The 17,776-nt window shown below is 45.1% G+C and overlaps 2 protein-coding genes across 8 annotated transcripts in view; one reads left to right on the top strand and one right to left on the bottom strand.

The window, feature by feature from the left end:
• LOC144822453 (uncharacterized) overlaps positions 1-17,776 on the bottom strand; it is a 1,018,233-nt gene that overhangs the window by 142,415 nt on the left and 858,042 nt on the right. The gene's annotated exons all lie outside the window — the stretch shown is intronic.
• BHLHA9 (basic helix-loop-helix family member a9) overlaps positions 12,085-17,776 on the top strand; it is a 47,665-nt gene continuing 41,973 nt past the window's right edge. The window contains exon 1 of the mRNA XM_078683597.1: positions 12,085-12,981. Within this exon, the coding sequence (XP_078539723.1) occupies positions 12,085-12,885 (801 nt within the window). The 3' untranslated portion in view covers positions 12,886-12,981. The remainder of the gene's footprint in view (positions 12,982-17,776) is intronic.

Genomic DNA, 17,776 nt, shown 5'->3' on the forward strand with positions numbered 1-17,776 from the left:
CTGTGACTCAACAAACTAGGTTACAAGGGCTACATGGACACCACCCATGTGGGAATTGCAATAGTTGCCATCTGACCAAGAAAAGTTTGACCCTCACTTTTCAGAATGGTACCAAGTGGGAACAACGAGCGTTCACTAACTGCAACAGCAGGAATGTGGTCTATCTCATCACGTGCCCATGCGACAAGGAGTACGTGGGCATGACCACACGAGCTGTGAAAACCAGAATAAACGAGCATAAAAGCAACGTAAGATGCAAAAAATCGACTACTAAGATGGCAGTACATTTTTGGGAGGCACAACATTGTGTAAATGAACTACACTGGACTGTGATTGAACAACTGCCATCTGATGTTGGTCTTTTTGAGAAGGAACAAAGGTGGGTGTTCCGTCTGTGCACGGACACCACCGGATTGAATGACTCCATCCCATGGAGCCAACTGCGATGATAAACTTTCTTAAACCATCTCTGCGCTTAGTAACATACTCCATTTCTGTCCGAACCCTCAGACTACCTGGGTCTCAGATACTGACCTTCAACCGCTGAATAACCTGAGTTTTTATTTATGAATCAGACCAGCCCCCTTTTTTGATACTTTTTTGAGAATTTGTTGATGTCATGTCACAGAGACCTGTCCTCTTTGTCTCAGTATTGTAAGGATGGCCTTGTTCAGATTTACACCAGTGGGCATACAATCCCCACTTTTCTTATACAACTTTCAGAACCCAAACTTCTGTATATTGAATGTGTCACAGAGGTCACAGTTTATAATATTGTAAGGATTGCCTTGCCAAAACTACCCCAATTTCCTCGAATAAAATCGGGATCCCATTTCAACCTCGGCGATCCCTACCGCGCATGCGAGAGTAGCTAGCATTTAAGAACGCACATTCTCAGTGTGCATTACCGCGAGGCTCGGACGCCACCTTTTCGCGCATGCGCAGTACGATCTGACACGCCCTGCACATACACGCAGGACCGGATTTGATACCGAAGGACGAGGTCCTTCTTTGGGCATATTCCGTTTTCAATTTGGCATTAATTATAACAATTACTGGCACTATATAAGGGACTAGGTCAGAACGACTCGACATACCGTCGGAGCCGCGTTTGAGGGGAAGACAGCCTACCGGGCTTTGCAGTAACCGTCAGTTTGATCCTTGGAGTATAGAGGCACCTATGTTTCTCTTGAGAATCAACTATTTAGATCCTAATACCTTGCTCTCTTGACACTCTACAGGTTGCTAAATTGAGCAGGAAGAAAAGAACCCCCAATAACAACGCTTTGGCTCATGAGGCCAGTTAGCCTTTTTTCATAAGTAAGCACTGTATAAATTTGTGTTTGTCATCCCATCTTTTCATCCCAGGGAATCCAATGGCGACTAGATCTTGAATCAATGTGTGTCTGTGTCTATACGTATGTCCATGTCCTTTTTTCTTTTACAGGGTTCCTGGACCTCATTTTGGGTTCTTCGTTACCCTCCTATGCATTATCATAGCCTTTTTGAACATCAATGTCCATATGTGATGTTATGTTTCATGATGTTTTTTGTTCATTCACAGGTACTGTACAAATAACGCCAATTGGGCGCAACAGACTTCATTCAATATAACACGATTAGGTACATTTCACCTTTTAACTTTTGTAGAGCACACTTTGACATCTACATTTTCATGTGAGTAAAGTGAGGATAACTGTGCATATCCTCGTCCTGAAGAAGGAGTTTCCCAACTCCGAAACATGTCGACGCACTTTTGAGGTTGACGTACCCTAACCAGTAACAGACAACCTCACCTGCACCCTTTTAACGATACCAGCCGAGGGCTTAATAAACAGTTTTTTATTTTTTCTCCTACGAGCCAGGTATCTTTTAACTTTTCACTTACTCACCACTCACACTTTATTCTCTTCACACACATCAACACATAGTCCACCTTCAGTGCTCCTACGTAGTCGTGAGTCGCAGCACGCCGCATCCCGTAGAGGGGTGGGAAGACCCCGATGATGAAGCATGACACCAAGGGGCCTGTTGGTGTGTGAGGGGTATTTAAAACAACACTGTGTGCTCCCCACCATTGTAGGGTTCACCAACACTACCAGAGTGGATTCCTTTTTGTTTAGATAAAGTGCTAGGGTAGACAGAATCCACTTTCTCCTCTCCCTCCCCCTCTTGTTTATTTCTTGCACTATAGTATATATCAGGACGCAATCTCGTGTCTCCAGAGCATCAATCGTCATGCCCAGTATCCCAGTCCACACAGCCCCTCAACTCCAAACTTCCCAGGGGCCTTCGCAGAGCACCTGACCCAACCAGGGCAACCAGGGTGTCGACCGCCAGGCACAGGATCTTTAGTCCAAATATGCTTTAAATGGCACCACCAGGCTCCAGGTTATATTACTTCCATTTTATGTCCAGGAGACACTTTACTTCTTTGTATGGGGTCTCCAGCTGGCCGTCGGTCGCTGAATTACTTCTAATACAAGTCAACTATTGCCTTTAGAAAATCACCGTCGGGCCTCAGGTTGCTTTCCTGCACTTTTATCCCTTGTGCGCACTTCAGTACCTTGCCGGGCGTCGAGTGCCTGTTCTCCCTCTGCCGCGCTCTGTGTTATTGGGGACTCTCTTGGTCCCGATATGCTCTGGTAACACCCGCCATGTGCGTCTGGGTCTTGGCAGTCTTTAATAATTTAGAGCCGGATTCCTGTGTGCTGTGTTGGATCCTGTGCACATTTAAATTGTTCCCTTTGTGGCTCTCCAGCTGATAATGCCGCTGTGGCACCCATCATCTCCAGCCCCCCCCAGACCCTGCTAGCAGCCAGCGGGAGTCCAACAAAGTAATGTGCCTCTCGTCGCTGCATGTTGCGGCCTACTGGGTAAGGCACATCCTCAGCCTTGCGTGTAGACCTCCCCGGGCCACCTGCACTTCCTCTCGGTGCCTCTATTATTGTATGGCTCCGGACGCGAGCCCCGGCGTGCACAGCAGCCTCAAACTTCACCACTCGTCACTGGTTGGACCAGGGCTCGACGGAGACGGTCACCGGCCCTGAAAACCTGCTGTGCTGGATATTTGTGGCGAGGAAAGGCAAGCCAGCGACGGAGCTCTAACTAAGCACGTCCTAATCCATTACCTGTGTAGCCACGCCATCTCCCTGACAAGTTTCTCATACTCTGGTACTGAGGAAGAATATATCAAGATGTTGTTGATACTTGCCACAGCACATATATCCAAGTCGTCTCATAAAGCCTCATTAATGAAAAATTGGAATGCAGCTGGGGCTTTGCAGAGGCCAAAGGACATTACCAAATATTCGAACGAAGCAAACTTTGTGATAAAGTCAGTTTTCCATTTGTCTCCTTCTATGACGGGTACCAAGTGGTAAGCTCCCTTCAAATCCAGGGAGTAGGACGATTTAACAGTCATATGGCCGGTGGGGTGGAAGGACTGAGGCTTTATCTTTATTGAATACATCAGTGAGATCCTGGTAACAGGAAGGAAAATGGGTGTGAAATCTTCAGTAGTCATGGCTATCTGGCTATGAAAATCAGTCAGAGATGCAGGGGATAAACAATGCTTGATGCAAAAGTCAGACCAAAAAGACAGCGTATGATTAGCCCAGGTAATGTCAGGGTTGTGGATACCAAGGATAGCCTGAAATTGGGGGGGCCTGAATCAAATTGAATCGCACCTCCTCTTTATGTGTCTCCTGTATCTGTCTTAGTAGGCCCATAGTGGAATTCGTTATGGGTCCTGACTTTAAGGTACTTCCGCCTATATTCTTAACCTTCTCAGCCATATCCTTGATTAGATTGGGTTATGTCAAATTGGGAGACCAAACCAAAATCCATAACGTTTTTCGTGGCTCCTGAATCTATTAGGACATGTAAATACCTGGAATGGTCTCCTCAAGTCAAGCGAATGTGAAAAAAGAAATGATGCGACAGATCCATAGGAGCGATTTGGGCTAAGTATTGTGAGACTGTAGGACCTATACTACTGGAAACACTGGTCTCAACAGGTCTCAGGCCATTAGTTTCCGGAGTCCCCTATTCTTTTTAGTTTCAGAGTACAATCACATAAGAAATTTTTTGTCTCACGGTATAGACATCACTACATCTCTGACATTCTTCTTCACTCAAGGGGCCCTTCAGACTACCTATCTGCATAAGTTCCTCATGTAACGAAACTGGTACTATCTAAAGTGCTCTGATACCCGAATCGGATCAAGTTTGCGCTATATAAAACTCTGTTAAAAAATCCAGGTCATCTGAGGCTTTGTCAGGTTGAGGTTTTCTTTCCCGATACAAGTACATCTTAGCATCAGTACGTCCTCTATCTCGTCGTCTTTCTGATAGACAATGGTCTAGTTTAACAACCAGTTCTACCACCTCACTACAGGAGTCGGGAATATTCACTGCCTGAGCCAATAGGTGCTTAAGTTCGTCTTTCGGTAAAATAGAGAACTGTGTTTGCTTTCAGGCCAATTTGCTACTGCAAATAACCAATTAAAGGTGGAAATATAAGTCATGATGTCCTTACTACCCTGCCTTAGATTAAGCAACAAGGTGTCCACTGACTGCATAAATGAGTCAATTAGCCTTGTTAGCTATGCCTTAAAGGCTGAAATAGTCATATAGCAAGAGATCATTGTGTTCCACTAGTGGAATGGACCATGTAGCTGCGGTATCCCCTAAATATTATAACACAAAAAGCTACCTTTGATTTTTAATTGGGAAAACAATGAAATGCAATTGGCACTGATTGATAAATGCAGAAAACTTCAAGGGATCTCCATTAAAGCATTCTGGAGGAGCTAATGGAATAGTGGGAGGGGTAGTGTCTTGAATAACAGGGACACCTGTACCCTGACTGGCTCCTCGAGCTGAGGAAGTAGGAAAGGTACCACCCCCATCTTTTGTAACTTGTCCTGTACCTGGTCCACTAATCCCAGTAGCTCCTAACTCTTGTAATGCGTCTACTCTTTGTGTCAGCATTTGTGTTTCTTTTTGCAGGTTGCCTGTGTAGGGTTGCCACTCTGTCAGAATCCTCACCTGGCTTTTCCACAGTAGCGAGAGGCGACCAAGATGCAAAGTCCAAAATTCCCTACTGCCTAGAACGACCCAACATAATTAAAGTCAGATCCAAACAGGGGGGAAGAGGGGAAGGTAAGAGACAAACAACCACAGCTGACTGTACAGGAGGTGCTGTGGCGTAGAAGTCCTGCTTTTAGATTGATATCTCCTAAGGATGCAATAAGCGGAGTCCTGGAACGCGAGAACCCAACGAGGGAAATGCCGACAGGGCGCCAAAAGATTAAATCAGAAATGTGGAAGAGCAGGATCCTGACACGACACAGGAAGCTACAAGCAACAAAAAAAAAACAACTAGAAGGAAAGCAGCTTCCTGCAGCTTAAATGGCGTATGCGCACCGTTCCCTGCTGCATGCGAAGGATGTCCCCAGGCAGGCCTAACACCTCCATACTTAGAATGTTTTACTTGCTCAACCATCCATCCACTTACAAATCTACACTACCATATTGACGCATATGTGCCAAATACACAAGGGTGTTAGCACTGCTGCTGCAGACTCAGCTGTACCTATTATTCGAGAGAGGAGGCTTCATTGATACTTCCAGAGTTAGTTTTAACTGCTCTGTAACAGTAGGATGCTTGTAATGCTGCTGCAGTGTCAGAGGGGAAACTTCCACTGCCGTTACCATGCTGTTCCTGTTCTGTGAAGGAGGAAAACTTGCTCTTCTGCAAATGCTGTATCTGTTCCATCAGGAAAGAAAGCCTGCACTGCTGATGCCTGACTGTATCTGTTACAAAATGGATTGGTGTCACTACAACGCGGTTTTTTACAACGCATTCTGTTACATCGGAATTTTTACAACGCAGGATCCATTACATCGGATGCCATTACAACGCATGGCATTACATAGCAGATGCTATTACAACGCATGGCATTACATCGTAAGTATAGGTAAGTATATCTTTTTAAAAAAAATGTAATTAAGTTAATTTAATTAATTTAATTTAATTAATTTAATTAAAATACATTTTAAAATAGTAATTAATTTAATTTAATAAATTTAAATCTATTTGTTTAATTTAATTTTAATAAAAATTGTAATTAATTTTAATTAATTAATATAATGAAATTAATTTAATTTAAATATTTTTAAACATTATAATTAAAATAAATTAATTAAAATATTTTATTTAATTTAATTAATTTAATTAAAAAATGTAATTAATATAATATAATTAATTTAATTTAATAAATATATTTTAATTAATTTATAAATGGTAAATATAATTTAATTAGCCCTAAGCACAAACCCAACCCTGAACCCTAAAACACCCCTGTACCCCAAAACCCAAACCCTACCCTGAAACCTAAAAACACCCCTGTACCCCAAAACCCAAACCCTACCCTGAAACCTAAAAACACCCCTGTACCCCAAAACCTGCCCTGAAACCTAAAAACACCCCTGTACCCCAAAACCCAAACCCTACCCTGAAACCTAAAAACACCCCTGTACCCCAAAACCCAAACCCTACCCTGAAACCTAAAAACACCCCTGTACCCCAAAACCCAAACCCTACCCTGAAACCTAAAAACACCCATGTACCCCAAAACCCAAACCCTATCCTGAAACGTAAAAACACCCCTGTACCCCAAAACCCAAACCCTACCCTGAAACCTAAAAACACCCCTGTACCCCAAAACCCAAACCCTACCCTGAAACCTAAAAACACCCCTGTACCCCAAAACCCAAACCCTACCCAGAAACCTAAAAACACCCCTGTACACCTGTACTTATTTTAAAAATTATTTTATTTAATATAATAAATAATAATTTAATAATATTAAAAAACATAAATAAATATATTTAATTATAATTAATATTAATAAAAATAAAAAAATTAAATACTTACCTATACTTACGATGTAATGCCATGCGTTGTAATAGCATCTGCTATGTAATGCCATGCGTTGTAATGGCATCCGATGTAATGGATCCTGCGTTGTAAAAGTTCCGTTGTAAAAGCCTCCCGTTGTAAAAGTTGCGATGTAACGGTGCATCACCTTACAAAATGGATGCTTTGGTGTGTTCACGTATTCTATGAAGATGGGATGCTTGTAAACTGATGCTCATTGTGTGTCTGTTCTGTTAGACAGGGAAACGTGTTGCTAACGGACGGATGTATCTGTTCTGTGGGTGGTGCTTGCACAGTTGATGGTGTGCTGTAACTAATCTGTTGAAGGAGGGGAGCAAGCTTGCATTCTCATGTTTCAGAAACATTTATCACACTCACTGTTGAGTACCTGTCTATTGGTGCAATTTGGGTGCCTCTGGTTGTGGGTTCTAAACATGATTGTGAGCTTACAGTGGGGGTCCCCAGCCTGCAGGGCGAGTTAACACCTCTCTCAGTGAAAATGACTGGGAATTCCTGTGTATTCTGAGGTTATTGAATGGTCAGGAATTGGTAATTAAATAGAAGTTTGTTTAAACCCCTCTGTATTCTTTTTCAACATAGTAATCGTGCCTCTGATTGCATCAAAAATATGTAGGAATATTCTGGACAGCTTTAAAAAATCTTTGATGTTTTCATCTTGAAGTTGCTGCATTATGTTTATATTTCAATGGGGCAAAATTCTGGACTGTAATGTTTTGTGACTTTTTTTATCTATCTTGCGTGGAAATCCAAGCCAAATCAATAGTCACTGTTTAATTCTTCTTAAAATACTTTGGATGGTTAATGTACCTGCACCAGAATATTGCATGTAAGTTACATCTTGAATCTGTGGTCTAATTAAAGTGGCCTATTGGGAAAATATTTTGTTAGAAATATCTTTGTATAACCATTGCACCCACTAGCTTGCTTTCTTTTGCATATACCTAAAGACCCCTCCTCATCTGCTGGGCAGAGTTTGATGGTGTAGGTGTTGACTTGGAGTTGCTATCTTCCATTCCCTTCCTGCATTTGCCTAGTTCCATCTACCATTTCTTTCCCTATCTCCCTTCAAGTGATCGCATTCTGGTGTCCTGTCACATGCCAGTGGGTAAGGAGACAACACCTGGGGTAATCAATTAGCTACAAGTCATAGAGATGGTTCAGCATTTGCCATAGATCAGCGGTGCATCCAGCTCAAGTCACTTTAACACACCACCTACAACAACAGTATACTTTAAACATAATTCCTATCACTATCATATGCACAATACAGCTCAAAGTTATAGAGCAGTGTAGCTCCCTCCGTGATACATCCTTTCATGCTATACTGACAAGTAATAGCCAGTGATTAATCAATATTTCCACTGTGAAAATGTTAGATTAAATCTGCTACATCACCAATCCCTTAGAATGGCATCAAAGTCACATAATTTGGAAATGTAGCTCAAACACTGTCAACATTTGTAAAAAATAGCTGTCTGGTTTGAGGACTGTTGCTGTATCATGAAGTAGTGGCGTGAAAGAGTTGCATGTATAGCTCTTTCCTATATTAGAGCAGGGTTGGGTCAAATCTGATGGATGTAGGGCTATCGTTAAATATCCGGTGCTTAAACAGAGAAGGCCTATTGCCTTGCTTTTTTCTTTTTTGCAGTTCTTAGCCTCTGCTTTTTCGAGTCATGACTGCATGTATATAGAGAATCGGTAAAGATGGTGAGCTTGTCATCCAGATAAGCAGGGGTGGATTATAAATGATGCTGCTGGTTTTGAAGATGATGTGGGCTGTCAAGGGAAGCCTGGAGTGCTCCTTCAAGAGTGTAGGTGATTTGGTCATATTTCTTCAGAGCCTGAAGGAGCAGTGCTACAGAATGCAGGATGTTCTTAAAGGAGCGAGAGAGAAGTCTTGGAGGACATAGACCCAAGCTTTGCCATCATCCAGATGCAAGAGTACGAGGGCTTGAACAGCAGTTTTAAAGTGACTTTCTGGGTGGGAATGGTTTCACTTTGTAAAGCAGAGACAGCTGGTACCAGGCCATCTCAGTTTTGTTGGCGTGGTCATTCAGCATGAAATTTGGCAGAGGTTGAAACAAGTGACTTGGTGTGGGGTGAAAGTTGGAGTTCAAATCTGTCCAGATTCATGTGGTTGTGCTATAATTGGACTAATTGTTGCTTGTATTTTGGTAAATAGAAGGAATACTGTTTTGGTGGGATGAAGCTTCAAGTAGGTGCTAGACATCCAGCTCTAGTGTTATGTAGAGGCAGTGTTTGAAGTGATGAATATCTGGAGAAGAGGAGGCTTTGAAACATAGGGCCCGATTACGATTGCGGTGAATCCGCATCTTCCGGGCTGGCGGAAGCCAGCCCCGGCCCGGAGGATGCGAATTCACCGCTGCGTTGAGAGAAATGACCCCCCCGCCAGATTAGGATGGCGGGGGGGGTCATCTGAGGACGGCAAGACCGTCCGCCGCTTTTCTGCCGCGAGACCGCGGCGGAAAAGCTCTAATATGGTGGCGGTGTCTATCAGACACCGCCAGCCATATTATGATTTGCTTACGGATATGCCTTTCCGCGGCAGCAATGCCGCCACGAAAAGGCACACGGTCTTTTCTTTGGGGGCCCGTTGCGGGCCCCCAGGGTGAAGGGGGAGGTGGGGGTGCACATGGGGGGTACCTATGGTACCCCCCTGCATTTGCATGCACGAAGCGGCAGGCACCGCGCGGTGCCTGCCGCTTTGTGCATGCAAATGCACTGCTTGCATTTTTAACATTGCGGTGGGTGCTGCTTCAAGCAGCACCCACCGCAATGTTAAACATACAGGATGTGACCCCAGGGTGGCGGTCACATCCTAATTTGCGCGGAGGGACCGCCGCTGCCCCTGCGGACGGTCCCTCCACCTCTGGGGTGGCGGACGGACGCAGGTCCGTCCGCCATCCTAATAGGGCCATAGTTGTGTATCGTCAGCATAATGGTAAATTTTAATGTTGTTATTAGGCCTGGGCGGAGCCGGCGTAGTTGCTCCACGCGGAGCTCCACAGAGTTGGGCAAAAACTCAGTGGAGATCTGCTTCACTCGCGCATCCAACACCCCTCAATCAATATTTTTTAAGGAAATATAAAAAACTAAGGTAAATTAAACTTCTCTTTCTTGCGGCGTCTCTGGCTGCCCTCGCCGTGCTCCTGCAGAATCCCCTAAGTCATACATATGTCATGGCCGTAGGACTGCGTCAAACGTAGGGGATTCTGCATGACCACGGCAAGGAGGAGGAGGGCAGCCGGATACGGCGCGATAAAGAAGTGCGTTTAATTTACCTTAATTTTTATTTTTAAAACATTTATTGAGGGGGGTGGAGGTGGGGAGGGTCCGGGGCTGAACTCCGCACCACTGCGGAGTCGTAGTTTTGCATAAACTTCGTGTTCTCTGCGGAACACGGAGTATGCAAAAATCTGCAAGCTCCGCCAGCGGAGCGGAGTTCTCTGCCCATGGTTAGTTGTTATCAGCAATTACAGGGTCAAGACTGATTTTCATATGGCTGGCTCTAAACTGGAATGCGTGGTGTGCAGAAAAACAATGGATTTAACCCAGATCGGTGACTAGGGGTGAATATTTGATTTGTTCAGCATTCCGTTCATCATCTGTTCTTTTTGCATTTTTCACCTTAAATGGGAAGGGTATGCTCCAACATGTGCCCGTGCTTGCTTTGCCATCAGATTCAGTCGAGCCTGACTGATATGGGTTGATATCCCGAAACCTCCCAGGATGTTTGTTTCTGGTCCAGGGAGGAGACCTGGCCTGGCAGTTCCTACTGGACTGTTCCCATGGGGAGTAGAGTCAAGACTGATTTGCATATGGCTCGGTCTGAACTGAAATGACGTGCAAAAAACTATGGATTTAACCTAGATCTGTGACTAGGGGTGAATGTTTGATTTGTTCAGCATTCCATCCATCATCTGTTCTTTTCGCAATTGTCCGCAATTACAGCTCCAAGAAGCTCTAACAGGAGGTTGAAAATGACGGGGGACAGCATCACAGTGTTAGAAGCTCACCAGGTGATTGAGATCTTCTGGGACCTGGAGGTGCCCATAAGAACAAATTGGTGTCGGCTGCATAAGCAAGAGTTGTAGTGTTGTGGGCTGTAATCAAGATTACGTATATTGTGAGCCACTCAGAAATACTAGGATATGTGTAACAAGACTTCAGCTGGCTTCCGCTGGTAAGGTAGCTCAGTAGGCTGATCACCTGCCATATAGGTATCTGTGTAGACGCCATGTTACAGGTTAATTCCTGACACAGCTGTTTATATTTCTGAAGTTAAAAAATAACTGACATTGAGTTGCCCCTTTTAAACGTCTCTTAAGTAGTTTGCACATTGTGAGAATTGTTTACTGTATATACAGGTATATTATTATTATTATTATTATTAAGTGATATTGTGCCAGGATACTATATCACAACCCACTAAATGCCAAATTATGTGCAAGAAAACCCTGAAAGTCAGGGCCTTGTGATTTGGGCGCTATAGTGAGAGTTGTGAGTTTGAGACCTAACAATGCTTGGAAAGGACGCTACTCCTTTTTCTTTTAATAATGTTCTGAAGAAAGCATTCCTGTCCCTCATTAACACATCAGTGCAACTTTACAGCCAGCTTGATTTATGGCACCGGGGGACAGCTCTCTACATCAAGAGAACCCGCCCTCTGCAGCCTCTGCACGGCTCCCTTTGAGCGGTATGTAAAACCTCTACCTTAATTGGACGAGTTTTTGGAAGGTTAATCATCAGAAAAGAAAGGTGAATCGTCAAGATGAAATGAAGTTTTTTATTGATGGGACAGACTGGGCGATGTCTGTAAGGCTGAGTTCATTCCAGCGCAGCCTTCCTCGGGTATGTTGTGGAAATGCCATCTTCCCATTACCTGCTCACCTGAGGCAGGTCATAAAATGAGCTATGGGGATATCAGGCAGATAACCACGTGTTACCTTTAAGCGAGCCATTAAGGGTGGTGTTTTTTTTTTAAGTGGGCTGGTTTGGTTTAGAAGGCGTGTCTGCCCATTTCTGGAAGTCAAAGCGCAAACACTTGCTTAAAAACAGCTTGCCAAGTGTGGAATCCACAGACGCGCAGCAGCATCATGCCTAAAGCAGAGCCAGGGCCCTCAGCCATGAGCGTGACAGAGTCTGACTACTCGGACGATGACCTGGAAGGAGATGACGCCCGGGCTGGCCCTGGCCCAGAGCTCCTGCGAATGGACTCCAAGGACAGCGAGGCCTCTCACTCCGCCAGTGACCCCGAGGAGGCCAAGGTGAAGAAGAGAGCCCGGCCCGTGAGGTCCAAGGCCAGGAGAGTGGCCGCCAACGTGCGCGAGCGCAAACGGATCCTGGACTACAACCAAGCCTTCAACGCCCTGCGCCTGACCTTGAAGCACGACCTTGGGGGCAAGAGGCTCTCCAAGATCGCCACGCTGAGGCGGGCCATTAACCGCATCTCCACGCTCTCCACCTTTCTGCACTCCAGCCCGCCCCCAAAATGGTCGTGCGGCCACGCGGAGTGCCACCGGCGGCACGAGGGCGCGATGACGCAGGAGGCCACGCACGGCGCCGCGCAGCCTTTCCACATCCCTTCAGACAGCCACCTTCTACCTTCGGCTGCCAACTATGGTGACCTGGCACACTTCCAGCAGAGTCCATCCCCGCTCTACTCCCGGTTCTCGACAGACAATCCCTTCTTCCACTCGCACTACGGAAGCCCCAAAGAGGAACACTTGATGCCCAGCCCGACCTACTACCCCAACACGAACTACCATGATGCGGTGAGAGGCACGTGCCACCAGAATCACACAGACAACTTTATGGAGTCTTCCCCGGGACATTTCCAGTGGCAGTTTGGATTCCTCCCGAGTGCAGGCTACCAGCATTCACTGCCCATCCACTGACAGCGCTGTGCGTGCATTCAGAGCGCTCTTTGGCAAGACGGGCGAGGGGATGTTCTAAACGACCTGGGGGGTGACACCCCTTCCTGCCCTCATGTGGTACGTGCGGCGCGTTTCTGATATTCACCCTAGAGATACTTTCTAAGAAACCGCTAGGCCTTGACTGGTTGGTATCGCACAAATGCATAGAGGTACTGAATTATGCGCCCAGAAGTCTGCTCTAGGCCCCAGCGGGAGGGAGGTGCTGTCGGGAGGTATGCTTTCTTACCCTGTTAGGGCAACTATGATCAATGGTAGTTGGCAGTCTGATTCTTTAAGGGCACCATTCACCCGGGGAGCGTTTACTTTGGACATGTGACTTTCATAAGAGGCGCTCCTTAGGACAATAAAAGGACTCCGTATGAACCGCAGCCCCTTGCATGTTGCAGGACGTGCCAGGAAACGCCAGTACTGTGAGGCATCATTGCACTGCCATTTAAATAACAGTGCCTGTGGGCTTCAAGACTTTTTGTCCAAGCTTGTTCACTCTTTTCTTTACAATGGCGTCCGCGCAAAGGCGACCCTTTACTTTGCAGCCCCTTGACTGAAATAAGAAGGACTGTGCTTATTCTCAACTTTGGCACTGTTAAAGGTGCTGTAAACCTGTTGAAATAGAAACAGCCATGATTGAGGTCGATGGAATAAAAAGTAAAATGAAGATTTTTATACTATACAAATCATCTTATTGTTGTCAAATTTATGATTGTATTTTTCCTTTTTAAATTTAAAAGAGATGTTTTCTTTTTAAGAATATTTTGCCTATGTGAATAACTTTTAGCAGTGCTATTGTTATCTTTCAAATACACTCTAAGAAAAGAGGTTTCTTCATTTAATAAGAATGTTTCTATGTTCCCCCCACTGGTTCTATGTTCCCCCACCCTCTTAAAGGGTAGAGTAGTGCTCAGAATGCTGTTTATCAGGAGTGTTCCTGCGGACCGCGTAGGGAACACCGACCCTCCTGAATACACAAATTATTTCCGTACACACTCCACATGCAGCTTTGCCATTGAACATAAGTCACATGCTACGCTGTCAGCAGCAACCCCGCACACAGCACCTCCAATGCACCTCTGCCGTGCACTATACCACATACTGCTCAGTGAGCAGAAGCCCCCTTCGCCCCCCACAACACCGCCAATGCACCTCTGCCGTGCCCTATACCATACAGCTGTGTGCAGAGCCCCCCACACACACAGCACCGCCAATGCACCTCACCCCACTGTACCACATACTGCTGTACCACCTGAGAAGCCGCAGACGGAGTTACTTATACACTACTGTTCTGACCCGTATCACAAGCTGCCCTGGCCGCAAAGACTACAGACACAGCTCAGCCGATGCCCCTCAGTCTCTTGGCCTGTGCTACAAGATGTTCTATAAACAGATCGTCATTCCACCCGCCCTCACACACAGAGCAGGCCCATGTGAAAACAAAGGGGGATATTCACAAAGACATTTTGGAGTAAGTGAAGTAGTACTTTGTGGTACTCTTGTACATACTCAAGCACGCCTTTTTGAACTGCCCCAAAAAATCTAAACTGGGAAGATTCAAGTAGGATTCATAAAAATGTGTGCTAGCAGAAAAGACTGTGCCTTCCTGCACTTTTACTAATAGGGAGTTGGAGCCTTCATGGCTGTTTCACAAAGGCACTTAAGAGCATATCAAGGTACTAATGTAAACTTCCCGCACTCATAAATACTGCTTGTCTACAAAAACACATTTCACAACAAATTGATTCTAAATTCTAAACTGCCAAACACTCGATCTTAAATAATTATCTACCTACACAATTTCTGACCTGTGTTTAATTTCTAAAACCAGCCAGCCCACGCCCGCATACATATTGTATTCAAAGTTCAGTGAATTTGGGGCAAGAGTGTGTGAGTGGAATTAGGTACAGTTCGAACTTTTGGTAGCGAGATATTTATGTCAAGGTGACATTTTAGGAGCCTACATTTTGTAGTCTCGTTTTGCATATTTGTTTTCACATGCTGGCGACATCTCTACTCTTGCCCTGACCTCCTCCGCCTGTTCTCCACCAGAACCCGTAGATTCCAGGATTATGCCCTACACATATAGCTGACCAAAAGCATGTGAATTATTCACGATATTATAACTATTTACGTGTTTATTTAATTTTCTTCGCATACGGCAAAGGCGCTGTTTTGGCAACGCTCCAAGGCTCTTTGTTACACAAATTCCACTGAACATATTAGTTAGTGGTTGAGTTAAATAGTAAGAAGGATAAAATGGGTTCTCGAAGGCTGACAGAATCGTGATATACCCTGAGTGGATAGAGGAAAAATATTCAGGCAGGCAAAGGAGTGGGGTACGTGGTACCCTCGCCTTTGTGAAATTGCAGCTTCACACAGCTTCCTCAATAAACCTCAATCCAGGCCCGGCCTGGAAGGTTATATATTATTTAGGTTTTTGGAGCCCCGCTCAAACTTTTGAAAATCCCCCACACATTTAACCCGAAGTAGACCTGTCAAGGCCAGTACTACGTCTGACCAGTTCTGCCAGTGCACCTGACATTAAAACTCTGACCTGACACAGGTCTTAAATGCAAAGTATTTATTACTTCGATGGGTATTGAGCCGGCCAGTGGACCACCCTAGACACTTTTCTGGACACTCTACCAAGACTGTTAGAGCAGGCTGTTCCGCTTCCTCACAAACATGAGCTCCAGTATACACAAGAGACTTTGCCCTCCTCCCTCAATGTCCCCCAAACCCACGCGCCAGAGATTCTTCATGGAAGCACAAGGAGCCTGTGAGATGTGAGAAGGTGTGGATGGGCCATAATATCTGATGGAGCAGTCTTATACCTGTCCGATGTGATCGGAGTGAAAATGGATTCTCATGTGTTTCCAAAGTGCTAAATGATTCCAGATGTGACAGAAGTGCTGGTGATTATCAGATATTATAGAAGAACTAAATGTTTTTCAAATAATATAGAAGAAATAGACAGCTACTAAATTTTATGGAAGAGCTGGCCGGTTATTAGATGTTATGAAAACCGAGCAGCTATGGAACAGCTCAGTTATCGGAACAATTGAGTGGTTATCAAATATTATGAAAGAGTTCAGTGGTTATCATATGTTACGAAAGAAAGGAGCAATTATCAGATGTTATGGAGGAGCAGAGGAGTTTAAGAAAATCTGAACAGTGATGAGCTGTTATGTAAGGACTGAGCTCTTATCAGCAATAATGGTGGAGCTGGACAGTTATTGGGTGTTATGCAACAGCAGGGCAGTTATCAGATGTAATGGGAGAGTTGTGCGTTTATCAGATTTTATAGAAGAGTTTAGCAGTTTTGGAAGAACTTTGCGTTATCAGATGTTATGGAAGAGCTGAGCAGCTATTGAAGAGCTGCAGGGATATCAGACATTATGGAAGAGATTGTGGTATGGAAGAGTTGAGCGGTTATCTGTTGTTATGGAAGAGTGTGAAATTATCCGCTGTTATGGAAGAGCTTTGTGGTTATGGAAGAGCCGTGGGATTTTCATATGTTAAGGCAGAGCTGAGCCGGTATAGAAGAATTGAGTGGTTATCAGAAGTGAATGAAAGTTTTTTTTCTCAAATTCTTTTTATTGCAATCTTGCTCATCACAGAAGGACTAACATCATGGCACATCGAATCATATCGCACATACATGACATTTGAATGACAAGAAGGTGAACTACAAGAATTCAAACCTTAGGATCCGCGAAGCCATTTACAGGCCATCAGTAATATCGAACCTCTCCACCCACTAAGCGGGTCAGACCTGCACCTAATATGACTCATCAGAACCACCTGTATGACCACCAAGCTCCCCAAATCTTCTCTGATTTCTTCGGACAGCCCCTGCTCTGGTAGATTGTTTTTTCTGCTCCCATACCCCAGTCTAGGTCTGTTTCTCAATCCCGGAGGCTATGGGGATTATTTGAACCCCAGACCCGTGGTACATTGTTTTTTGCCACCACAGCCGCCAATGTCAGCCATGCTTTTTGATATCTGGGATACGCCTCCTCCCCAGAGACCATCAATGAAAGGCATTTTGCATCCATGGGGATCTCTAGATTCAGCACCCTGTGAATGGAAGAGTCGCGCGTTTATGGGAGAGCTGAGTAGTTCACAGATGTAATGGAAGAGCACCGCAGTTAAGAAAGAACTGAACCGTCAAGAGAGGTTATGCAAGGACAGAGCTCCTGCCAGGTGGTATGGAAAAGCTGAGCAGTTATCAGGTGTTGTGGAGGCGCTGAGCGGTGGTAAGATGCCATGTAAGGACTGGGCAACCTTACCAGGTGTAATGGAAGAAGAGCTGAGAGGTTATGAGCTGGAAAACGTGAGTGAGTATCAGATTGAGCGGCGCACCGAGGGATGATCACATGGTAGGAAAGCCCTGGGTGTTTGTAAGGCGTGAATAAGGCTAGGGATGGGATGACAGAAGTACTAAGTGATTATTAACATTCAAGGGCTGTGCTGAACGGTCATGTAACATGGCAGATGACAGAGGCGCTGAGTGACTGTAAGAAGGGAAGGCGGCAATAGGTGGTTATTAGATGTGACAAAGCACTAAGTGAAAAGGAACCTCCTCTCATCCTCTGGTTTCCGCCTCTCCTTGCCCTCCTCTCGCACCGCTGACAGATTCATCGCCCCCAGGAAGCTGCAGCTGTGGGCTCCGAGGGCGACGGACTCCCAGGAGGAGGTGGGTGGCCAGCTCTGAGCAGGAGGGCTTATCCTGCCCCCGAGCAGTCTAAGAACCGCAAACATGCTTCCTGGGATCACGAGGTGACATTTATATAGAAATGATTTCAGTGAAGCAGTTGTTCTTCTGCTGTACCGCAATGTTATGCAATTTAACCCATTA

Source organism: Lissotriton helveticus, chromosome 3_1, assembly GCF_964261635.1.
Source record: "Lissotriton helveticus chromosome 3_1, aLisHel1.1, whole genome shotgun sequence".
NCBI classification, from domain to species: domain Eukaryota; kingdom Metazoa; phylum Chordata; class Amphibia; order Caudata; family Salamandridae; genus Lissotriton; species Lissotriton helveticus.